Source organism: Condylostylus longicornis, unplaced genomic scaffold, assembly GCF_029603195.1.
Source record: "Condylostylus longicornis isolate FDR11 unplaced genomic scaffold, ASM2960319v2 ptg000126l, whole genome shotgun sequence".
Taxonomy (NCBI): domain Eukaryota; kingdom Metazoa; phylum Arthropoda; class Insecta; order Diptera; family Dolichopodidae; genus Condylostylus; species Condylostylus longicornis.
This window is the reverse complement of record NW_026578094.1, coordinates 122,726-150,017: the sequence shown is the minus strand read 5'-3', so window position 1 is coordinate 150,017 and position 27,292 is coordinate 122,726. Positions and strand designations below refer to the sequence as shown.

The 27,292-nt window shown below is 33.7% G+C and overlaps 1 protein-coding gene across 3 annotated transcripts in view; it reads left to right on the top strand.

Moving 5' to 3' along the window:
* The first annotated feature begins 8,282 nt into the window (after positions 1 to 8,282).
* LOC129614907 (inactive hydroxysteroid dehydrogenase-like protein 1) overlaps positions 8,283 to 27,292 on the top strand; it is an 84,144-nt gene continuing 65,134 nt past the window's right edge. The window contains exon 1 of one of the 3 annotated variants that reach the window (XM_055529874.1): positions 8,283 to 8,790. In XM_055529874.1, the coding sequence (XP_055385849.1) occupies positions 8,580 to 8,790 (211 nt within the window). In that variant the 5' untranslated portion in view covers positions 8,283 to 8,579. The remainder of the gene's footprint in view (positions 8,791 to 27,292) is intronic. The other 2 variants (XM_055529872.1, XM_055529873.1) reach the window with 2 other exon arrangements.

Sequence of the window (27,292 nt, the reverse complement as noted above, 5' to 3'; positions counted from 1 at the left end):
TTTTAAAACAGAATTCTTAAACCTCTGAAAATTCGCAGAAGCATTTTTGAGACCGAATGGCATTCTTAAAAATTCATAATGTCCACCATTCGTGCTAAATGCGGTCTCTATTATATCTTATTTTTCTATTTAAATTTGGTGATATCCCTTGGATAAATCAAGGGTCGTAAAGTGGTCGAACGACCTAATTTATTTTAGATGCCGTCTATGTTAGGTATAGAAAATCTGTTATCTACAGCGAATTTATTAAGTTTGCTATAATCAATGACTATACGTCAGTTTTGCCCGCCGGAGTTGTCCAACTTCTTAGGGAAAACCCATATTGGAGAAAAATATGGCGAATCTCTTTGTCTAATTATACTCCGCTATAACATCTCATCGATTTGTTTATTCACCTCTTCGCGATGCACTTCAGTATAACGGTAAATTTTTGTGTAAATGGGAATTTCATTTACCATATTAATTTTGTGCCTTATTTCGTGCTTGAACGTCAGATCCCCGCCTTCCTGATAAAGACCTTACCGAATCCTTCTAGAATTTGCAATAGTTCGTTCCTAGTTTTATAATCAAGCTGACGACAATTAATACTATCCTCACTCCGAAATACTTCATTATCAAAAATATTTAATTCACTAATAGACACAGGAATATGATAATTACTTTCTTAATTTTCACATAGATTTCATTTTCAGTCCCCAATTTTAGAATTTTATTTTCGAAATCAATTTGTGATTGTAAAAGTAAAAGTATGTTGTTCCCTATTAACCCTTCGTGGAGGTAAAATTCTAAAAACTCTTTTTCGTATCTTTTGTATCACAACTATCAGTATTTTTTAATGTGTTAGTTTCAGTTGGACTAATTCTAGTTTAAAATAGGATTACAAATTTCTGAATTAATGATGCTCATAGAAGCATCAGTATCTCTCATTAATCGTAAGGCCTAAATTTTGAAATTTTGATGGGGGACAAAAGTTGGCATGGGTCCTAGTCAGTCTCACATTTTCCTAACATATGAAACTGAAAATGCTAGGTAATGCCCTCTGAAAACATCAACTCTGCCAACAAATCCGACTCTCATCTCCCAGAAGGTAGGTAATATAGTTATCTGCCGGATGTCTCCTGGGCAACTTACTTAGTAAGGCTGACGAGAGCGGGTAAAAGCGAGTACTCGGCGCTTAATCCGGGTATCGTTGGTTAGGAAGCGCGCGGGCGGTAAATCCAGAAGCATCTGACCTAGAATAGGCGGCTCCCTGGTCTGCGTCTGATCCCTGAGGGACGGCAGTTTTTGAATCCTGGCAGTAGGTATAAAATGCAGAATTTATTCATTTGTGCAATGGACAAAACAAAAGGATTTAGTACCCCAGGTGATAATTCAACTATGTTGGAGAATCCACCCTCTTCGGAGGTCGGCTCTACGGATTCTGGGGATAGTTTTTATTGCATTTGATTGATCGGTTCAGGAGAAACGCGAAAAGCCGGCGTTCACCACCTACATCTGATGTGCGGATTTTAGAAAAGAATAGAAATATAGAAGGTGGACTACCGAACATTCAAGCTCCACAGACCAATAAGGATATAAACATGAGTAAAGCTCAAGACAAAGAAAGTGATGATCAGAATGCTGACATACACAAAAGAATTAGCCAACTGAAACAGCTCTGTGTGACTTTGAAATGCGAGGTTCTTCAACTGAGAGCTGAAAATGAGAAGCTAAAGAAAGAGAAGCATACGCAAATTACAAACAATAAGTCTAATGTGGGCAATCATAAAGAAAAAGACGCTGCACCACGAGCAAAGCAGGTGAGGTCAGTCTTGGACGCCTACTCAACAGATGAGTAGAACTAAAACAAAAGAGGTCCAGTAAAAAAAGAAAAGCGGAATCGTCTCCGGAAGTGGTTCAGATGACGACCAACGCTGAGAAAGCGGATGTTCCTGATTCTAAGAGTCGAGGCAATGTCACGAAAAACTCTAGGCCGCCTCCAGTAGTCATAAGTAATGTGGTTGACTATAATAAAATAGAGTCAACATTAAAAAATAAGGACATCAATTATAAAGTTAAAATGATGAGCAACAATCAATTTAAGCTTATTGTAAATTGCGAAATGGGCTACAGGAATCTTACCAGGGCCATGAATGGATCTAGACTAGAATGGCATACCTATGAGAACAAGCAGACCAGACCAATAAAAGTCATGGTAAGAAATCTTCACCCCAGTTGTAAACCGGAAGACATAAAAGAAAACCTAAGCTCCAAGGGTTACAAGATCTTAGATGTAACCAATAAAATTAAAAAAATAAAAGAAAATGGGAAAAACATTATGGTGCCTCTACCGCTGTTTATGTTAACATTCTCAAATGAAAAGGAGATGAAAAAAATTTATGAAATCGACCACATAAACAGGATGAAAGTTAAGATAGAGGCACTTCGAAAGGACAGGACCATTCCGCAGTGTAAAAGGTGTCAAAGGTATGGGCATACACAAAAATTTTGCCAGAGAGAACCGAGTTGTGTTAAATGTGCAGGCAGGCACTTAATATCAGATTGTAGTAAGCCAAAAAGTACTGCAGCAAAGTGTTCCAATTGCTTGGAGGCCCACCCAGCAAACTATAGGGGATGCCTTGTAGCTAAGGAACTACAAAAACGTAGAAATAAGAACAACAACCAGAACTTGAAGAATTCTAGAACATGCTAGATATGATGGACAAAATCTCTCAGAGATTGAGCATTTTAGAGAGCGAAGGGGAAAAATCGAGTACCAAAAGGCTTGGTAAATGATGGCACAAGGTAATTTTAAAATAGCAACATAAAATTGCAATGGCATTGCAAATAAAAGGGACATGCTTGAAGCTTTTCTTTATACACAGAATATAGGCGTGTGCCTCGTAACTGACACACATATGACCTCAAGAAGCAGGATTCGGTTTCCAGGTAATAGAATTTACAACTCGGACCACCCTGGAAATATAGCGAAGGGCGGAACGGCCATACTAATAAAAGAAAATGTGGTGCATTGCGATCTGCACCAGATGCAAACCGAGGGAATGCAAATGACGGCGGTTCAGATCAGTTCGACTAAGCAAAAATTATTCAAAATGGCTTGGAGTAGTTCCAAAATTAGTGGCATAAACCTTGCAAATCTGTAGACCTGGCGACTTCTTATTGATCAATCTCATTGTTGCCTATGATTTCAAAACTGCTAGAGAAACTTTTATTGAGAAGATTTCAGCCTATAATTGAAAGCAAAAGGTTAATCCCGAATCATCAATTTGGTTTTCGCCGGAACCACTCAACCGTAGATCAGATTCATAGAATAACTGACCTAATAGATAATTCATTGGAAGAAAAAACAATATGTTCTATTATATTTTTGGACGTAGCCCAGGCCTTCGATAAGGTTTGGCATTGTGGATTAATAAAAAACTTAGGCGATTACTACCAAGACAGTATGTTGACCTGCTCGAATCTTACCTGATTAATAGGGTATTTCGAGTTAAACAGGAAGAGGAGTACTCTTCGCTTAGGGATATCAGGTCGGGGGTACCACAGGGGAGTATATTGGGCCCGATACTATACTTGCTATACACGTGTGATATTCCTGAATCGGAAGGAGTGACAACAGCTACATTTGCTGACGATACAGCAGTTATCGCAATAAGACGAAATGAAAATGAATCTAAGCTCAGATGGAAGGAGCACATAAAGAAAAAGAGATCTCAACTAGAGGAGGAATACAGAAAGTTTGAATGGCTTTTGGGGAGGGGTTCCAAATTGACAATATACAACAAAGTTTTGATATATAATCAAATATTTAAGCCAATCTATACAAAGATTTCAAAATAGAGTATTACGGGACATTGTAAACGCCCCTTGGTATGTCCGTAATGCCGATATACACAGAGATCTCACGATCCTAAATGTCACAGACGATATTAAAAAGCAAGCAGCCAATCATAAAATCCAATCATGTCAATATCGAGGCGGCTCGATATCGAGCAAAATTAATGGTTAGCCCTTTTCGACTAGTTTTATAGTTTATTTTGAGGAGGGTGTTTTTTAGTGGATTAAAGTTCCACACTACTGCTTTTTGTCTGGCGGTGTCTTTCGAGATTTTTCACCCTTCCTCTCTTTAAAAAAAAAAAAAAAAAAATTTTGTTTGAATATTTATATCAGATAATTTTGATTGGGCTTTGATCCCGAGGCAGATATTTGAAAATTTTCCAAGCCACCCCGTTTATTAACTTCAGCTTAAGTACAAGCGTTTGAAAACTCTGCATTTTTTATTTCCAAATTGTTCGCTCTCTGATTTGTTGACGGTAATGGATCTGCATATTCTATCGGTCGGGAAATAACATCACTTCTAGAATTATTATTATAATTGTTGTAGTTAAAGTTACGGTTAGTAGAACTTTTCCTTAAATATTTTAGAATTTTTTCTTAAATATTCGCCAACTAGTTTGAATATTGGCTCGGATAATGGCCTATGACTCATCTTTTATTTTATTACTTAATTTACGCAAAACTTTTTTAATTTCATTATAGAAGTCTACACTTGTTGTTTTAAATTTTACGCTTTGCAATTCTTCGAAAAGTTGCAAAGCTCTTTTCTTTTCGCCAAAATTATCTATTAGAATTTTTTTTATTTTAAGCCAGGTTATAACATGAGTGTTTATTTTAACAACCTCCGTATCTCTATTTATTAATTTAGCCTTAAATCTATTAATTAAAATAATTTGACTATTTTCATCATATTTTGCTTTCAACGGTATTTTTCTGATTTACCATTAAAATCTGGGAGGTCCGGTGTATACCTCATTGGATCCAACGATAGCCTCAATTCCGGTGTATTTTGTTTCGCTGATATTGTTGGAGCCTGCATAGTGTAGGTACCGCGCCGCTGGATTTGGCAATGTTGTTGTTGGTTTCCTTCGGACGATCAAACTGTGATAGGTTTTAGAGGGAGTATCGTATAAGCAAGCGCTTCAAAGCAAAACAGAATATAAGAAAAATAAGGAACCTGAGATTCAGGTTCCTTATGCAAACTCAGACATTATGCAAATGATGCATAGTATGTTGATTAGAATTAACGAGATCTCTAAAAGATTATTAAACGTAGAAAATGGATACACGAGATGTATACGGGGACACCAAAGAAATTAAGAAAAGATATACGTAAACAAGGTATGCGTAGTAACGTATAGTATGGAATGCTAATAGTGTTCTTAATAAAAAACAAGAATTGGAGAGTTTTCTTAAAATATAGATATTTGTTTACTGTCGGAGGCTCGTTTGACATATTATACGAGCGTTAAAATAAAAGGCTATGATTGCTATAAAGCCGTACATTCCAGCAATGAGCCAAGAGGAGGATTGCAGCATTAAGAGAAATGCTTTTAAAGATCATGTACAAACATGGACACAGATATCTAATAGGAGGTGACTATAATGCCAAACATACAGATTGGGGCTCTAGAATAACCTCAACTAGCTGAGGAGAGCTGAGAACAGCTATTCAAGAACTAGGTTGTTGCCATCACTCCACTGGCACTCCTACTTATTGGCCTACTGACACTAACAAGATTCCTGATGTTATTGACTTTTTTATAACCAAAAAAAATTAAAAAAATTTATCTTCAAATCTTTGAACATACGAAAATTATATAAAGAACTTATCAGCTACGAAGGAAACGAATTATTCCTTATGGAAGGCAGCAAAGAGCAAAAAGAGGCCGATTGAGCACGCCCTGCCACTAATGAAAGCAAATGCCTGTTGGGCGAGGAGAAATATAGAGGAAACCGTATTGTTTGCTGATCACTTAGAAAATATATTCATACAAACGGAATAACATCACATGTAAGCTTGGTAGAATCCAAGAAGTTGAAAAAATCGTCAGGTTTTGATCTTATTGCTGCTGATATACTAAGAGAGCTACCAGACGAGGCATTGGAACATTTGAGGAAAATCATGAAATGCAGCTATGGATTTTGGGCATGTTCCTTGAGCTTGGAAAGTCAGGGAGGTAAATAGAAGTATATTGGGCCCAACGTTGTACCTGCCTTACAGGAGTGATTTGCCAAAAATAGAAAATGTCACTTTTGCTGACGATACTGCAATAGTTGCAATAGAAGCGAACATTGACGATTCGACAAAAAAATAACAGGAGACAAGTAACAAAACAAGCCAGTGCACTAGGGATTGGAAAACGAAGTTGACTGAAGCAAAATCGGTTCACACAAACTTCACCAATCGGAAAATAGTGAATCTACCGCAAATTAAATTAAATGGAACAAACGTAGCGATCCATAACTCAGCAGAATACCTGGGAATGACTTTAGATGTCAAGCTAAGGTGGAAAGAGCATATAAAGATGAAACACATAGAATTAGAAAATAAATATAGAGAAAATTATTGGCTTCTGGGTCGTAAGTCCAATTTGGTAATTGATAATAAGATATTAATCGTTATATGGCATTCAACTGGATTGTGCCAAGAAGATTCACATTAACAAAATTCAAACCTTCCAGAATAAAGTTCTACGGAGCATGCGCCATGGTATATACGTAACGTTGATATCCACAGGGACTTAGAAATTCCTTTAGTTGTAGATGGTCCAATTTCCTTATGGAAGGTATTTCATTCCTGTACGGAAAAACCAAGTTAGCGCAGAGGTAATAATTAATCTGTAGGACCAGTTTTATCCGTCCTTCTTCGTCTTTCGCGATTTTTTTACCTAGCAGAAAAAAAAGAGAAAGAAAACAAAAAATTTGTTTTTTGTGTTAATTCTTAAAAGTCACTGTTATATTTTTTTTTTATTATTATTAGTTCCAAAAATTAAAAAATGGAATGCCAGTAAAATAACTTAGATGCAGTAATAAAAATTTCAAAGTTTTAATTTTTGTTATTATTTAGATATGTAGTTATTTTGCTACACTTTTGAGTTAACTTTTATGGTGTGAGTCTTTTATTATTCAACTGTTTATTTTAATCTTTAGCACCTTTTTTATTTTTCCTACCGATTCTCGCCAATACAGTACAAAGGCGCTCCACGGAATAAAATAATAATATTGAATAAAACGATAAACGGCTTACCTTTCATTCAATCGACTGATCGCTTAATTGGTGACAAATAAACTGACTTTATTGATTTTACAAAAATTTACAAACGTTCTTAAAATTTCAAAAATTATGCAAAGCAAAAAAAAATGCTTTTTAAATTTAAAACACATTACAAAAAAAATATGGAAAAAATGTTAATCGTTAGTTATTTCATTGCTCATTATGCATTGTATGATATTAGGTTTAAACATAGTGTAAAAACAATAATAAAAAATCTGATATGGCCAGCACATAACCGACCGCAATGTGTATTGTCTAGTTAAGTGAAAGTGTTACAGAATATTATAGAAATGTCTGTTAAATACTTCTTTCCAAGTTTTAGTATATTAGCAAGTTTATAGTTAACATACCTAGAAAAATGTAAATTTGGCTCTTAGTAGAGTTTTGTTTTGTGCTACCCGAATTCGCTGAAATGCTTGCCAGTTAGTTTCGCTAACAACCTGAATTCAAATATCAAATTTCAAGTAATTCCATCAATTCGTTCCGTAGATATGGTAAAAAATGTAAAATCGGCCGGCAGGTCCGTTTTCGAACCCTGATCTTTCTAAAAAATTTAAATGCCATTGTTTTAATACGAAGAATTTAAATATTAAATTTTAATGTAATCTGTTGATTATTTCACTTTATATACGCAAAAATGTATATTTGGCCGTAGTAAACGTCCAGTTGCTGATGCCTGATTTCTTCCAAAAGTAAGGAGGTCTCTTGGACGGTCGAGCGAAGCTTATAAATATTATTTCAAGTGAATCGGTTGAATATTTTCTTTAAAATGATCAAAAATATAAAACAGGCCCGATTTCTGAGGCCTGATATATCCCAAAAATATAACAATCCATGACATAGATGAAATAAACTTTCATGTAAAATTTCATCAAAATCGGTTCAGCCGAACTTGAGATACAAGCGTGCACACGCAGACCGAAAGAGTAACAGGCTGCTGAAAATAGTTTATTTACCCTTTCCTATCATGGGGAATTGCGTTCCCACAGATTGTTGCCATCACATAGCCTCCCTTATTGTATGCAATGTGGTCGGTTAAAGTTTTTTTGTTCATGGAAAAAAAATCGGAATTTAACACAAAACTTTACAAGAGCTTTAGATTTGTTTTATTTTCCATTCTGTAGTCGAAAGTTTTTTTATACAAGTAACCAAAATTAATTATCTACTAAACCATACAGTTGCAATGCTTCCTAAGCGTAAGTCACTCGTGTAGATTATGTGAATTAGTAAATTTTGTTGGAATTAATATTTTGTTTTGCTATCGTTATTCACAAAATTGAAAAAAGTGAAAATCTATATAATTAATTTTATTTGATTTTTGTTATAATAGTAGAATAAAATTATGTTATTTTATTAATAAAATATGTAATTAGGAACATGTATTAGTGATATATACGGTAATGCAACAGTATTTTAAAAAAAAATTAATTAATCGAATGATCTAAATTAGAATTTTTCTGGAATTATGGTTTTATACGATATTATAGAAAAAACATTTACATCTAATTTTTTAAGAACAACAATTTTTTTTTTAACCATAATCGGACTTTTGGCAATAGTACATTATGCTGTGGATAATTTAAAATCGTTTATACTAATAATTAAAAGTGTATTAGACCCTTATTTTCAACCACATCTAAAGAAAACTTTGGCTGAGAAATTCGGTAGTTGGGCGAGTAAGTGTTAAATTACATTAATTTGAAAATATTTCCAAAAATCTTTTATGAACTTAATTTTTGTAGTGATAAAGAAATTTAATGAATGTTTTAAACCCTAAAAAATGTTTTTTTTTTAATACTTAAACAAACATAGCACAAATGCTTGCTTTTATTAAATCTTTATTTTAAATACCTATCTTTATTAAATTTTTATGATGTTAATCAAAGAATGTATGTAAGATTCAAACAGTATACATATACTTTCATATTTGCTTCTACAAAAAAAAAATTAAAAACCTCAATTTGTGAAAATACGATTATTACAATAGAATTTAAGACGTTAAAAAATTGAATTTTTAACTTTTTGTGATGTTTCTCATTTCGTAAGCTTTTTTTCGTACGAAGTTTTTTTTGTGATAAAATTTTCACCACCATGTCCGGTGACTTTACCTTTCTGCTTTTACATAATTAGAAGATACAATGCAAAGTTTTCAAGACCCGCAATTTGTAGCGTTTCTAAAAGTAAGTTTTTGTTTTAAGAAGTTACATAGCAAGTAAAATACGATTTCTGTTCGTTATAATTTTAATAACGGCGAAATGATGGAAATTATTTTGTAGCTTTTTAAACATATGTATGTTTTTCTTTTAGCTGTAAAACAAAATCGAACTATAATTTTTTTTGCAAATTTATTTGCATAATGTAGAGCAGATGTGTTACATAATATAAAACAATTAAATTATGATGAATAGGAGGAAGAGGTATGTGGAGTAACTTTTCCTACCTGCGGACAAACAAAATTTTCGTTTTCGTCGCTTTAAGTCTTATCATGAAATAAAATTTAAAATTTTTTGTTTACATAGATATTGATACTGCAATTCTAATCATAATTACGAGAACTATCCTCAGTTTATTGTATATGTGTATAACAATATTGTAAACAAACAAGTGTATCAAAAATAGCGAAATAAAATAAAATTAGGTTAAACTATAAGTAAAAATTTTTTTATTTTTATTTTACTAAAAACAAAATTAATTTTCATTATACATACCTACGTTTTTTTCATTTCATAAAAATTAGGTAAAAACACTCGAATGTATGAAAGCCATAGATATAACTTTAAACTTTCATGTATTGCTATATTGTATTTGTGTGCGTATGTACATGTGCATATAGCTGGTACAGTAGATATGCAGCATGTATTAGTTAGTGATAAAGAAAAAAAGCAATTTATAAAGAAAACGAGAAAAAAAATAGAGTTGACCTTGTCAACTCTTGGATACCCGTACGAATTTGTTATCCTATGTGCGAATAACTAATGTACCATAACTAACTATGGGGCAGACTATGACTTAAAGTTGCCGTATTACCATATTAATTTATGCAAAATTTCAGTACTATGTGTTTTTCCAAATTCCGGTTGTGCTAAACCACTATTGAAGTTGTATGGCAGCTACCAGAAAGTGCCAAGAAATTTTAACGAATTTTATCAAGCACATCGGCCCTACTAATATATTCACTTGTGTGAAATCTCAATATCACAGCTTTTATAGTTTCTGAGATATAGCCAAATAACTTTTGAAGTTGTATGGCAGGTACCAGAAGGAGCCAAGTAATTTCAACGACTTTTATGTGACACATTGGCCCTACTAATATATTCGTCTGAGTGAAATTTCAATACCATAGCTTTAATAGTTTCTGAAATATAGCCAAATAATTTTGGAAGTTGTATGGCAGGTACCAGAAGGAGCCAAATAATTTCAACGACTTTTATCAGGAACGTTGGCCCTATTAATATATTCGTTTGTGTGAAATTTCAATACCACAACTTTTATAGTTTCTGAGGTATAGCCAAATAAATTTTGAAGTTGTATGGCAGCTACCCGAACCGGTACCCTGATCACGTCCAATTTAAATAAGGTTCTGGCACTTACTACAATAAATCATTTGTGAAAATTTGGTGAACTTAGCTCAATTAGTTTTTGAGTTATCGTTTGGACGAACGGACGGACGGACAGACAAAGCTAAATCAACTCAGAATTCGACGCTGATCAAAAACATACACTTGAGTCTATATCTAACACCGTTATTTCTTAGCGTTACAAACGGTAAGGCAAATTTAGTATACCCTTCGAACATACGTTCGTACGGGTATAAAAATGTTTATGCATACTGATTCACACTCTATTACTTACATTGTTCTCTATATATATGCATATTCATAGGAAGATTGAAATAAAGCTAAAAATTCATTATTTATATTAATACCATTTATTGAGAATTGTTAGTTACAAATTAAATTTTTTCTATTTTTAATGTTATTTGTCTTTTTGTAATTTATTTTATAATTTTTTATAATTATATATATTCACAGGAAGATTGAAATTAAACTAAAAATTCATAATTTATATTATGGCTTTAATTTGTATTATTGGCAATGGTTAGTTACAAATTAAATTTTTTCCTTTTTTAATGTTATTTGTCGTTTTTGTATTTTATTTTATTTTTTAAAATTATATATATATTATAATTTTTCTTTGAATCGCTTCTCTTTTATAATATTTCTCTTTTATAATCTCTCTTTTTTTGCCATCTTGTATTGGAATGAATTACGGAAAGAAAACTCTCGCTTTTAATCTTCTTAACGTTTTACTCTACTTTATATACAAAAAAAGTGATGTGGTCAGCACTTAATCGACCGCAATGTATATTGTCTAGACCAGCAAAAGTCTTCTAGAAGATTATGAAAATGCCTTTTGAACACTTACGTTCAATTTTAAGGACAGTGCTTTTAGTTAACATACCTAGAAAAATGTGAGTTTGGCCCTTAGTAGAGTTTTGTAGTCCAGGCTATACGAAAAGTTCGTCAGTAATTTCTGGTAACAACCAGAACTCAAATATTAAATTTCAAGAAATTCCATCAATTCGTTCCGTGGATACGGTAAAAAATATAAAATCAGCCCGAAAAAAAAGTTTGCTTCCGAGCCCTGATCTTTCCAAAAAATTTATAAATTCATTGTTTTAACACCTCGAATGTAAATATTAAACTTTAGCGAAATCAGTTAATTATTTCCTTTTATATACGTAAAAATGTATATTTGGTCTGCAGTAAATGTAAAAATAGTTGCCCCCTGATTTCTTCCAAAAGTTAGTTGTTTGCGCGTACGGTCGAATGAATATTATTATATATTGAAATTTTAAGTAAATCTGTTGAAAATTTTCTTAAAAATGTAAAACAGGCCCACAATCGCAAATATAAACAGGCCCGTTAAAAGGTCCAGTTCCCGAGACCTGATATATCCCACAAGTTGATCAATCCGTGCCATAGTTGAAATAAACTTACATATAAAATTTCATCAAAATCGGTTCAGCCGAACTTGAGACACACGCATACACACAAAGGCCGATAGATTGCTAGAAATAGTTTATTACATTTCCCTTCCATAGAGAAGTGCGTTCCCACCGAAAGCCCGATATCATTTGTTGCCATCACATAGCCCACCTTATTGTATACACAATGCGGTCGGTAATAAGATGCTCCCTCGTTTAAAAATGCATTAAAAAAAATATGTTGACACCTATTGTATACAGTTCCCTCTCCCAATAATCCCTATGTGCATAAAAATGAAAATAAGAAGGCATACTTCTTAACTGGGGGAATTTTTTTCATGTTGTATACAAATATTGGTGAGTGATTGCATTAGTGTTATGTAAACTAATTTTTAATCTAATAATAAATAAATATTTTCGAACTAATTTTTAAATAAGCATATTTTCGTAAAATATTGAATGAAAATATTACTTTTAAAATAATTAAACTTTCACTTTGTCCAAAAGTATACGCACATACATTGGTATGCACATAAATACATACATACGTAATATACAGAATGAAGCAGTAAATTTATTTTATAAACATACAATATGTTAACACGATAAAGAAAGTGAATGAGAATTACATAAATGCATGCATAAACAAATTTATGTTTGTATGTGCGTGCTATCTATATGTATTTCCTTATAAAATTTATAATACAAAAAAATGTATGTAAGAAACAGCGCGCTAAATTATGTACGTGGTAAGCAAATGCAATACAATTTTAATTTTATATTCACAGAATTACATGTGTATATTCTGGCCTAGATGTTTTATAAAAGAAGTGTTATGAACAAACCTGTGATTTTCACAAAATATTGAAAGACTTTATGCCTTATATCTATGAATGTACATACACACATATGTTAGTGTATGTGGGTATTAAAATATATATACGTTAAGAAATTATAGTTCAATTTCTTGTAAAAAAATATTTTTCTGGACTGATGTCCGTTTTATTGAGTTAATGTATTTCAATATAATAACAAAACTTAACTGAACTTAATTACTATTTTTGAACATATAGCAAATAATTGATTATTAAGCAAAATATCACAATTATAAAGTTAAGGCTAAATTATAAAGTTAAAAATGCTTGTGAGGCATTTATTGTGGGAATTATAAAAATAAAGTTTTCACAGGTAAATTGCTAAACAATATTCTCATGAAAATTATGCTGACTTCAGTGTCTGATGTTATGCGCGTATATCATAGTGTATCATAACTCTTCCCTCCTTTAAGATCCGCGTCCACGTGGATCAGAAGCTCAATTTTACTGGTTGGAGTTTTGATTCCAGTTCTCCTAGTTCTTGCGTTTTTAAAGAGATGTTAAATTTTTTCCGGTTTTGGTATTTGTAGATAGCTGCTGGTAGTAAAATGGCAATGATAATTAAGGTGAATTAGGCATTGAATGTTATGCTAACTGCTGAAGTTGTGGTGAGCTCGCTCAATTGTTTGACATTACCCAAGTGCAAATTATGCAGATAATCTAGGTTGAGTTTCATTTTTCCTGGGGAATGGTTGTCGCTCATTATTGGTGGCAAAATGATTTGAGACGGTTGAAATTCTTTGTTGGTATAGGTCTCGTTTTTAATTTGTCTTGTTTCATTATAAAATTCTATGACGAAGTTACCTTTAAGGTTTTTTGTTGTGCTGTTAGCTTTGACTGCTCCATTGAAATTATTGAGGAATATCGTATTTTCATTGATTACTTCGACTGATTCCCTTCTGTTGAACTCGTACTCACAAGTATTGTTGCTGTTTCACAGAATTTGGGTGATGCAGTGGTCATCATGTAATTCTTCTATTTGATCCATTTTGCAGATATCCTTGGAGATGGTTTTTATATAAGTCCTGGAGCAACTAAATTCGATTTTCGGGTATTTTAATACCATTGAAAATTGATGGTGATAGTGTTCTTTTTAACGCTTCTAATAGATTTGTATTTGTTATATCCTGAAGACCAATATAATGGCGGTGGTAATTTGGATGAGGATTTTCTTAGGCAGAAGGTATTGGTCCTTGTGAAACGATGATCTGATTTTTGAACATGTTAAGCGGAGCTTCGCAATGTGGTATTAAGTCGCTGCTGTCCTCTTCTGAGCTGTGCACTATTACTGTAGTTTCTGTGTTGTTGAGTTCTTGTTTTAGTCTTGAAAGTGCATCGGCAACCTTGTTAGTAACCCCTGGTTTGGTTATTAACTCGTAGTTGTATTCCTCTATTCGTGATTTCCATCTTTTAAGCTTGGCATTATTATTTCTGTTGCCTAGACTGAACGTTAGAGGTTACTGGTCCGTTAAAATCGTTACTTTTTTTGCTCCATAGAGGTAACACCTGAACTTGTCCAAAACCCAGACTATTGCTAATAGTTCTCGCTCGTTGGTCGCGTATACTTCTTCTGTCTTGTTGAGTGCTCGTGACTTATATGATATTGGATGATCTTTGCCTTGCGACAACACTGCGCCAAGTGCTATATTCGAAGCGTCGGTCGTAAGGATAAAAGGTTGTTCACAATCGGGGAATACTAAAAGCTCTGTTGATGATAAGGCCTGTTTCAACTCTTTGAATGTTCTGAGTTCCTCTTCATTGAATGTGATTGCTATTTTCCTTGATTGATTGGCCTTTGCTTGGGCATTTTTACCTCGGGTAAGGTTGGTAAGTGGTTTAGCTAATTATGAGAAATCCCTGATAAATCTCCTGTAATATAATGCTAACCCTAGGAAACCTTTTTAATTCTTTCAAATTTTCTGGTATCTTAATTTTTTGTATTGCTGTGATTTTTTCGGGATCTGTTTTTATGCCTTCACTCGTGATGATGAAGCCTAAAAATTTTGTTTCTGCCTTCATAAATTCGGTTTTATCTAAATTCACTTTCAAATTGGCCTTCTCTAATGTATAGAAAATTTTTTCAACGTTTCTCAGATTTTCATCCTCAGTCTTTCCTTCGAATACTATCACATCATCGATGTACACATAGCATATTTTCCAATATATTCTTTTAATACGTCGTCGATCATTCTCTGGAAGATCCAGGGTACATTTTTGAGCCCAAAGAGTAGGCACAAAAATTCAAGTTTACCATTCAATGTGGAGAAGACGGTTTTCATTATATCTTCGTCCTTCATCTTGATCTGGTGGAAGCCGGAAGTTAGGTCTATCGTGGTGTAGTATTTAGAGCTTCCTAAACTCGCTATCGTTTGAGTAATATCCGGTATTGGATATGCGTCGGATATGGTAACAGCGTTGAGTCTTTTGAAATCCTGTGGAGTCCCTTTTCTTTTCGACGACCCAAATAGGTGCGTTGTATGGACTTTTTGAAGTCCTGATAATTCCATTCTCTAAAAGATTCTGAATTTGGTTGTTTACCTCATTCCTCATGTCTGCTGGATATGGGTTAATTTTTGATAGATTGGTTCGCTAGTAAGGGTTTTGATTTCTGCTCGAACTTGAGTTTCGATAGTTTCTTGATCGTTGAGAGGACCGAAGGGTTCTGGTACTTGATAAGAAGGCTGATGATTTTTTTCCTGGATTCTTTGTATAGGTGATCCATCCTTGTTTCGATATTGTTGACTTGGATCGATTTATTGCCTCTTAACTGTATAGTGATGTTCGGCGATATTTTCAACGTGTGTTCTTTGTGATCGATGATTGTCTCCAGTTGTTTCAGAGTATCATCGCCGATGATCCCATCGAACGATTTTAGTCCTGCTAGCAGGAAGAAGTCTAATTTCGTGTTGTTGCCCTATGGTTTGAAGAGTCTCGCACTGAGTTTTTGTGTGATAGTAATATCTCCTCCAGCTGATCGTATAGTAAATGAGCGTACTGTGGGCTTTGGTTTCTTGGCGTGTTCTGGCTTTATGAAGTTTTTGTTTGCACCAGTATCTACAAGAAACTTGAGCATTTTGTTATTGGTTGTGTTTTATACTATGTATAGAATGCTCGAGAGGCTGGGAGCATAAAGTTTAATTCGTCTTCTTCTTCTCATTCCGATTTCTCTGATTCGTGCTCGTAATTGTATCTTAGCTGTTCTTCATACAGTGCTGCATCTTCAGAAGTTTCTAAGTTATAAAATCTCTGCTGCTTACGATTCATATAACTTGTGTCGCTTGGTCGTTTGAAATTTTAACTGGGCCGTTTTGAATAGTCCACCTGTTTTGTTTGTATCGAGTGATCATTTTACATCGGGACAGGCGGTTTCAGTTGGTTTGGTCTGGCTGGTGCCTCTTCGTTTATTCCCCTGAATGCGAATCTATTGCCATTGTATGGCTGTTGGTAATAGGGGATTATTCGCTGTGGTTGGTGAAATTACGGTTCTTTCCTCGAAAGAGCATTGATTCGAGCTACCACTCTATTGCTTGAGCCCTTGCTGTGTATCGGTATACTACGTATGCTGGCATTCTGGATTTCGAGGCAAGAAGCATACGCTTCTGGTAAGGATTGAGGTCGCTGAATGATGAGAATTCTTGATAGATCTCCGTTTAGCCCTCTTATGAACATATCTAGGGCAGTGTTCCGATATGTTTCGCTTAGTGCTTGTAATGTGTCGATAGTGTAATTTTCGGTTTTTATTTTATTGATTATCAGAGACAGCTGATGATGGACGTTAGCGTAGAATTCCTCAATTGTGAGGTCTTCTGAGTTAGATTAGATAGTTGGTGTACCAGTATCCTGATATCTCGTTTATCAGCATAATGAAGGGACAAACATGCCTTTATTTAATCCCAACTGTTGTCAAAAATATTGTGCGATATTAAAGCACCATTCGTAATATCGCTCTATATATTGGTTTATGCTTCACGATTGCGTAATCTGCCAGTATGCTTTCAACGCTATGAACCCATGATACCTACTGCGTCGGGTTTCCATCGAACACTTGCAGCTCCTTTACCGCATCTTGAAATTTACAAATGTCTTTTAGGTCCTGCTCTGTCTTTGGGCCTACGAGTCCTGACGAGGAGGGTTGTTGCGCTGGTTTTCTTGTATTTTCTAATGATTCTAATTTAATTTGCAATGCTTTGATCATGTTGAGTTGGGCGTTAAGAGCCCCGTTATTATTATTTTTTTATTTTTTATAAATAATGATTCGCTACTTTTTAGCTTGAAAAATTTTTGTCACTCGTAAAAGTTTAATGAAGAATTTTTATTCTTGGGTTTAGTTGTACTCATGCTAAGAGTAGAATGCTTTGCATTGGTTTTCGTTGGATACGTCGTAGTGATCCTTTTTAGCCTAGAGCGTTGATAATTGCGGTAGGCCTACTGCGGTACGACTGGTATCACTTTGTTTAAGTGATCTGCAACTAACTCGTTATGTTCCCACGGTGATAACGTTCTGTAGTTCCAGGTCCCTGCTACTCGGGCGCCAGTTAAGAAAGTATAGTTCAATTTCTTTTAAAAAAATATTTTTTTGGACTGATGTCCATTTTATTGAGTTAATGTATTTCATTATAATAAAAGAACTTACCTGAACTAAATTACTATTTTTGAACATATTTATAGCAAATAATTTATTATTAAGCAAAATATTACAATTATAAAGTTAAGGCTAAATTATAAAGTTAAAAATGCTTGTTAGGCATTTATTGTGGGAATTATAAAAATAAAGTTTTCACAGGTAAATTGCTAAACAATATTCTCATGAAAATTATGCTGACATCAGCGTCTGATGTTATGCGCGTGTATCATAGTGTCTTAACTTATATATTTGTTTTTGTAACCCTAGGTTCTTTGGATGTCGACCCATAGGATCTTTGATTTCCATCCCCACCTACATTAGAGCTATATCTGGATCCCTGAAAAATTGCAGTATAGAGGCCGCCTCAAGCTGTGAGACCTCCATTTTGGTCACACAGCTCCTTCCGCAACATCTCAGTAACAGGCGAGGCACCGCTTCGCATTCACATAATAAGTGCTCCATCGTTTTGTCCCCTTCCAGGCAGAAATGGCAGATCTCATTCTCCACCTTGCCCACCTTCTTCAGGTGGACCATGGAGAGCCAGTGTCCAGTGAGTACACCAGCCACTAAACTCAAATCTGAAAAACCGAGTGTGGTCAGTTCACGCTTCTTCGGTCTCAAGGAGATATGGATTTTTGGAATTAGATAAGCCCGGGCAGTAGTCTCAAAGGAGTTGACGTTCTCCTCCGAGCGAGTCCATCAGCCGCCTCATGCCCACCTATGCCGCAATGCCCTGATCCCCACATTCAAGTTACCTTGTTACACGTAGCCAGGACGTTAAGGGCATCAACGCTTAGTAGTTTGGATCTGCTTTTATCAGACGAGAGGGCCCCAAAAACAGCTCTACTACCTGCCATAATAAACATCCTGCTCCTTCTGACGTTCCTTCTGTTACTTACTTCTTCCAGAGCACACCTGTTCCGACTGCCTTTTCTCCTATGATGTTATTGAGTCTGAGAGAGTGTTTGAGTCCCTCTTCGGCAGTTCTGGTCCAGCAGTGCTACTTTCCAGCTTTTCATTGGAGAGCAGCGATATCTGGGAGTATCTACTGCTTCCCGGATCTTCGGACAGTAGGCCATCTTCACTGATTGGGCTTTGGAGACCAACCGCTGCCGATGTGTAAGTGCTACCACTTAACAGTAGTCAAGTTCGTTATATTGCAGTCGGCTTCCACTTTTGTACCTACAGCCTGCCCTGATGGCCCAGTAGTCTTCCTTTGGGGCAATATAACGAACTTTCGTTGTTGTTATTGTTGTTTTGTTTTTATAATTTTCATTTTGAATTTGTTTTTATAATTTTCATTTTGAATTTGTTTTTATAATTTTAATTTTGAGTATACTATATAAAAAATATTTCACTTTAGTATTTGTGATCAACGTTAATTAATAAGAATTACTTTTTACTGACTGATTGTGAAGTTGCCGAAAAAGGGTGACCTCAGAGAGTGTTCTAACTGGAGGGGAATCACCGTGCAGAACTCAGTAAATAAGGTTCTGGCACTTGTAATCCTCGCAAGAATTGAGGACAAGCTAGAAGAAACATTACGAGAAGAACAGGCCGGATTTAGAAGGCAAAGAGGCTGCATTGACCAGTCAAACACTCTCAGACTAATAGTGGAACAATCAGTAGAATGGAGGTCACCCCTATTCATAACATTCGTCGATTTCGAGAGGGCATTTGACACTGTTAGACGCGCAAGCATTTGGGGGGCATTAGCTAACAGAGGAGTACCACAAAAAATCATCAAGATCATACGGGCTCTGTACGATGAGTCAGAAGTCAGAATCCTGCACAATAATGAACTCAGTGATCCATTCGAAATAGAAACTGGAGTAAAGCAGGGATGCCCTCTCTCCCCCCTACTGTTCAATGTGGTTCTGGACGAAGTTATGCGTAAAGTAACATCCACCCCTAAAGGCATACAATGGAACCTAATGACCCGTCTTGAGGCCCTAGAATATGCAGATGACATTGCCCTGTTGGCCCACACATATACAGACATGCAAACTAAACTCAACAATTTGTGTAGTAAGGCAACAGAAGTGGGGCTCAAAATAAATGTCAATAAAACCAAATCGCTCCGCATAAACACAACGAATATAGTCCCGTTTGACGTCAACTCAAGACCAATAGACGATGTAGCAAGTTTCAACTACCTTGGCAGCATAATAACCACATCAGGAGGCGCCAAGGAAGACATAGAAAATAGGTTGAAACTGGCAAGGATGGCGTTTGGTAGATTATGGGCGATTTGGAGGTCATCACATATAACAAGGGCAACGAAGTTGTCAATATTCAACGCCTGTGTGAAATCGGTCCTCTTATATGGCTCAGAAACCTGGCTGGCCCAGAAAGACACAACAAACAAACTTCAGGTCTTCGTAAACAGGTGTTTAAGGGCCATTTGCAAGATATACTGGCCCCAACGTATAAGTAATATCGACTTGTGGGCCCTAACCAAACAAGAGGATATAGCGACGGCCATAAAGAGAAGAAAATGGGGTTGGATTGGGCATACCTTGAGGCGTCCACCTGAAGCAATTGCCAGACAAGCACTAGAATGGAACCCTCAAGGAAAAAGAGGTGTTGGGCGCCCCAAAAATACATGGCGCAGAACCGTCGACAAAGAAACAAGTTACACATGGGCAGAAATCAAGAACATGGCCCACAACAGAGTGCGATGGCGAAGCTTTGTAGCGGCCCTATGCTCCCGCGAGGAGTGAAGAAGGAAAAAAAAAAAAAAAAAAAAACTTTTTACTGACTACTAATTTCTTTTTGTAGCAAGTATTTTTAACTTTAATTTCCAAGTTTAATTTTTTGTTTAGCTTGTAAAATTTTGTTAAAGTTTTTTTTGTATATTAAATTTCTATTTACATGTTATAAATAACTGATGTGATTATTTTGTAAAAGAAAAACAACAAAAAATATTTTGCCTAAATATTTTGCTAAAAATGCCGTTTTTAACTATTTACTGTAGTAGAGTCATATGCATTTTGTAAATTTTGCAAACGCAGAAAAGCAGTGGGTTGCTTCTCTATCACGGGATACTATACTTGAACTTTAAAAAACAAAATGGCCGTTAAAATTTTCCGTTATATAAAATCCGTTTTTTTTTTTCAAATTTTTGATGTTGTTATTATATTTTTCAATGTTATGGAATTTACCGTTAGCTTTTTGCGTTTATAGAAATTTAGAAAAACTTGTGGTTCCAGAAATTCAAAATTTACAAATTTCCTCAAAAATTCAAATTTTACAAATTTCAAGAGGCGTTAACTTGATAGAGGGTGAAGATGAAAAAAAATTTTCTTCTAATAAAATGAACTATTTATTAGTTCCTAAAAGCTACTAAAATTTCAAGCCCCCTCAACCAGGAGTTTAGCAGAAATAAAGTTGAGTCAAACCAATGATTTGCATTGTAGCACTTTTGCCTTCAACAAGTGAAAATTCTGCTTTTAAATACAGTCTATGTATACCACCTGGACCATTAAAATTATTTTCATTCATATACAAACCTATTTCTAGGATTGCATATATTTAGGATGAATGATTTACGAAGTCTTTGAAATAAAACGAAAATTAATATAAAGTGGGATTAACATAATGCCCGATTTTAAGGGTTAATTGTGTGAGTTAAGAAAAATAATTATATTTTTTAATGTCATAGAATTTACCGTTACCTTTCTGCATTTATAAAAATTTAAAAAAGCTTACGGTTTCGGAAATATAAGGTGTCAAAAATTCAAATTTTACAAATTTCAATTTACAATTCAAATTTTACAAAAATTCAAATTTTACAACTTTCATTTTACAAATGTAAAGTTTAACTATAGTATACCGCGCTAGGGGAAGCAAGCTACTGTCTTTCAGCGTTTACAAAATTTGAAAAATGCTTATGGTTTCACTGCTCTAAATAGTTAAAATTACCACCGCCAAAACCCTAAAAATACCATTTTTAAAGGGGGGGGAGATATGTAGGTAAAAATTTTGTTCTACGAAAATAAGTTTCTAGTACTATGTACATATTAAATTTCACCTTTCTATCTTTAAGAGTGTAGAAGTTTTGTAAACAAAAAAAGTGTCCACGGACGGACGGACGACAGAGAAACTAATAACTACTTTTTCTCAAAAAATTTTTGGAAAAGTGCTAAAAAAGAGTTGCCATTTTTAGCGCAGACAACCTTTCTTGCCTTGCAAATGGAAGAGTACTGAATTCGTTTTCTTTTTGCTTGTTATTTCTTCTACAAGTTTTGGAAATCTTACTTGGGCTAATATTAATAAAATTTGTTCTCAATATTATGGTCTTGTTAAACATTTTTTTCAAAATGTATAAAATCAGCAAAAAAATATAATTCGCGCATGAATCATAATACATATAAAGTACTGTTAAAAACAGTTTTTTTTTCATTTCTGGTTTTACTTATAAAATTTGGCTATTTAATTTTTGAAGTTTTGCTTTAATTGCGAGTGCATGCATTTATATTATGTTGTAAAAGAAAAAATAATATTTATGTTTATGTAAAGTGATCGATCCAGCATAATGTGATATAAAGTCACTTTATCAACAGAGGAAAGCTTATAGTGCTGTACGTAAAGAGTCCTTGTATACCATTGAATGTACGTAGTACCTAGATGCACTGATAGGCAGTAACATATTTATATTTTATTGTGCGCTATTTCAGCTTTTACGGGTCGTATTCCACAAATGGGTATATGGTCTACATGTGTAGATCTGTATTTTCATTTCGGCTGAACCGACTTTCATGAAAATTCATACCTGATTTTACTTCGGTTATGTCACAATTTTATCAACTTCTAGGATATGTCAGGTCTCGGAAACTGAAACAGATTTTCTTGGAATTTCATATATAAGCTTCGTCTGATAGTAGGAGAAGGAATCCGATGTTAGTAACAGGACTTTTAGTACGTTACAAGCCAAGTTTACATTTTGGTGCATATAAAGGGAAGTAAATTTAATATAACCCAATTTCTGTGAAATTTTTTGTTTACATTCAGGGTGCAGCATTGACACCTCAGATTCACATCTTGATATTCACATCTTGAACATATTTTTTTTTGGAACGTCTGGAGTCGGGAATCGAACCAAATATTTTAAATTAGCTTTTGGAGTTGTATGGCAGCCACCCGAAGCTATAAAGTCATTTCATCAAAACTTCAGGGATATATGTACACCTATAATGGGACACCCGAATGCCAGGTTTCATGAATATAAAATTATTATTTTTTCAAATATTTAAAATTAGCTTTTAGAATTGTATGGCAGCTAGCCAAACCAGTGCGGTGCATTTCCATTGAAATTTTCAAAACTTATTAGAGTGTAATTGGACATCATTACAAGGTTTCATATTAATATCTTTATTAGCTTTTGAAATATTTAAAAAAATCTCTTTGAGTTGTATGGCAGCTATCCGAAACTGTTGTCCGAATTGTTCCTATTACACTAGCGGCAGTCGTTTCCATAAAAGAAACAACTTCTCAAAGTTTGACGGACGAACGGTCGCACGAACAGAGGAACGGACGAGCGGGCGGCTGCATGGCTCAATCAACGAAGAATTTAGACTGAGTAAGAAGTGAGTACCACTCCTGCAAGTGTAAACAAACTTAAAAAAATAATTTTTAAAGTTTTTAACTACTAGTCAACATAACATTTTGAATTAAATTATTCCATCAAGTTTGTTAAAATATTTTTAAACATTTAAAAAAAATATAGACTCCAGTAAAGTAACATAAATATCAAAATTCATTAAATCCAAAATTAAACATATTTAGCAAAAATGTTCAACGTACTTTTCGTCAAGTCCCTTTTTATCAGTATAAAAAGAGCAAAAATGATTATTACAACGAAATAATAAAATTGGAATAATAAATCTAAAGATTTGTTATTAATTTTTATGTAGTGAGAATTACTAATTATAACAGTTAATAGTTTTTACAATACTATAAAAATGTTGTAAAAAATAAGCTAAAAACTACTTTTAGAATTTTACCTAAAACTTAATGTTACACTAGCTAAAACTAAACATAATACACAAAATATTATATCTCGCCGGCTGAGTGCTATTTTGATCCGTGCGCCACTTTCATAATTTCTGACTTAAGACCACTTTCATAGGTTTTCGAAGATGATCTTTCAGTATATGTAATAAATTTTTCGTTATCTCATTTCGTTTCGTAGATACGCCGATGGAATTTTCATCCACCTCCACTTAAAATTGGATTTGGGACGCATTTTGATCCATATCCAAAATCGTTAGCGCATGGACCAAATTTCCATACAAATTTCTCAAAAAATTTTTGAGGGCGATAATGACCCATGTGATACAAAAAATTTTTTTTATATGACATGGATCATTATATAGCTCATTAACTGAAAAACATAATTAAACAATTCAATTTCGCTATTTACACAGTTCCAAAATTTTTTTTATCCGATTAATTATTTTTTTGTTTATTCACCTTGATTTTTTTTCACATACTTAACTAAACAAAAAATATCTTAAAAGCTTTTTAAAAGCATTAGATCGCTTTGTTCTTATATTTTAAGGGATGCTTAAAAAATTCTCCTTATAAAATATATTTCAAATATTTGAAAGTTTCTTCTTACAAAATGGAATAATAACGAAAGATGCCAAGACATATCACTAAAACTTCTAAAATATATCTGAGCTGCAGTTATAGACACATAACTGAAACCCTTATTACTTCAAATATTTAAAATTAGTCTTAAATATCTATACAGCATACAACTCTTTCAAGTGATTACGAACTTCATACAGAATTATAAGTGTAGAAGAATTAGTGTGTAAAAACCATTGCTCAAATTCTTTGCAATTAGGTTAAAAGCTAATATTTTACGTACATATTATGTTTTAAATTTAAACTTCTTATTTTTGCTATATAATCATTTTTTTATAATACAAATGTTCGAAAAATAATTCCCGCTAGGGAACCTAGAGAACAATTTTTTTTATGTTTATGCTATTTTTATCTATATCCATAAATTTCATATGGATCAAAATCGTACAGGACCTTCTCTAATAAATTTTCTATCTCTATTTTCTATGACTTTCAACAAAGGAAATTGAACAAAACTTATTATTCGAACTCTTAAAGCTATAATAAAACTACTAACCCAAATTTAAGAAAACCTATTGTTTTGTTTTGAAGTAAAGTGTTGTTAAACTTCAAACGCGATTTTCTCGATTCAAAAATTATGGCGTATGGATCAAAACAGCACTCAGCCGAAGATTTAACTAATTAAATTTTCAATCCTTTTAATAATTTTTTATACCCTGCACTTCGTGAAGGGTCCGTCCGTCCGTCCGTTCACACGATAACTCAAAAACGAATAATGCAATCGATACCAAACTTTCACAAGTTTTTTCTTTTGTGCCAAGAACGAACCCTATTATAATTGGGCTAATTCGGACAACGGGTTCGGGTAGCTGCCATACAACTCCAAAAAACTCCAAAAGAAAATTTTTTATATTCGTTAAAATAATAAAGTCAGATTCATGAAACTTGGTAGTCATGTTCGGGACAACTCCAGAAGCTACTTTTAAATATTTAGAAAAATAATAAAGTCAGATTCATGAAACTTGGCAGTTGTGTGTCTAATTATAGGTCAGACATATTTCTGAAGTTTTTGTGGATTTGCTTGACAGGTTCAGGTAGCTCCCATACAAGTCTAAAAGCTTATTTTAAATATTTGGAAAAACAATTAAGCCAGATTCATGAAACTCGGCAGTTGTGTGTCCACTTATAGATAAGATAAATTTGGGAAATTTTAGTAGAATTGCTTGACAGATACGGGTACCTGCCATACTACTTCAAAAGCGAAATTTCAATATTTGGAAAAATAATAAAGTCAGATTCATGAAACTTGGCAGTTGTGTGTCCACTTAAAGACGAATCCGTGAAGTTTCTATGGAATGGTTTGAGTAATTGCTATATAACAACGAAAGGTGCAGGATACAATTCGATCGGTTTATACCTACTGAAACATTTTAACTTGTTTAAATTACTTTAATTCATATATCAAAACATATAATTAATTACATACATTTAGAAAAAGTGCAAGGAAAAAAAATCACATAACCGACATCACGTCAACATATAAGTCACATTGTCCGTGTTACAAAAAAATGCAATTTAAAAATATTTCTGGTGAAATGAATGGTCAGTTTTATATGGATGCAGGATTTTACATATATCGGATTAAATATTTTGGCAATAAAATTTATAAATGTAAACTTACGAAAACTTTTCACACATCACTAATAAATTTTGCAACCAATCGCGGTTGAATCGATTAAAACAATATGTAGATCCATACTTTAGTGAAAAGTTCTGGGACCACAAAAATCGCAAAAGCCTTTTGCGATTTTTCCCAAATCTCTAGCCTCAGGAGTAACTATCATCTCCCTGGCATATATCATTGCCCTTACTAAAAACTTCTTTAGTACTTTAAAATATAGAAGATATTGTAATGGAAGAAATCGAAGATCCAGAAATAAACTGAAACTACTAACCATACGATTTTTGTTACAAATTAACCGAAAAAGACATTTCTGCTGAACTAAAATTGGCTGAAACAAAATATTATATGCACTTAAATAAAATTTAAAAACAAATTGCTACTACAAAATTTTTTTTTAGATAATAAAAATATCTAATAACAACATTAAAATAATTTTTCAACATATTTATATGGTTTGACCAGTTAAATTTAGTATTCAAATTAATTCCTTAATATTTAAAATAATTTACACGTTCAATTTTAATGTTCCCCTTTGAGCAACTTACTTGATCATAGAAACAAAGAACATTATGGAGTCACACAAATTATATTTTTTAAAATTCGAACCATGAAAATAAAAACTATTATTAACATTGGCGTCAAGCCAACTAAATTATAAAACATTTTTATCGAACGCATTGTATGCAATGAGGTAGATTATGTAACGCCACCTTTGGACGTCGAGTTTTGGGCAGTTGTCCATAGTAGAGAAGCATAAATAAACTACTTTTAGAGAGATGTCGGTCTGTGTGTGCAGTCATATATCTCAATTTCGGCTGAACCGATTTTGATATAATTATATATGTGAGTTTATTTTGGCTATGGCAAACCTGGAAACTGAACCTATTTGCGGAGACAAATAGGTTCTGTTTCCGCGAAATTTAATATTTCCGCGAAATTTAATATTTAATTTCGTTTAATTAAAACAATGAATCTATAAATCTTTTGGAATCACCAGGGCTCCGATACCGAACTGGGGACCGATTTTACGTGTTTTATCATATCTAGGGAACGGATCGATGGTATTTCTTGAAATTTGATATTTGAGTTCTAGTTGTTAATGAAACTAACTGATAAACTTTTCAGGGATTTCGGGTAGGACAAAGCGAAAGTAAAAGCTTAATTATTTGCTGAAAGTGAATTGAAAACTTTCAATAACCTAGGCAGTACACATTGCGATCGGTTATATGCTTACGACGTCAGATTTTTTTATATTAGAATAGAAGTAAAGCAATCAATCAAAATAAAATTAGAATCAACTTACAATGAATAAAAAAACTTTTTTTTTCTTCTTTTTAGCACTTTTCCAAAAAATTTTTTGAAAAAAGTGCTTATTAGTTTCACTCTGTCCGTCCGTCCGTCCGTCCGTCCGTCC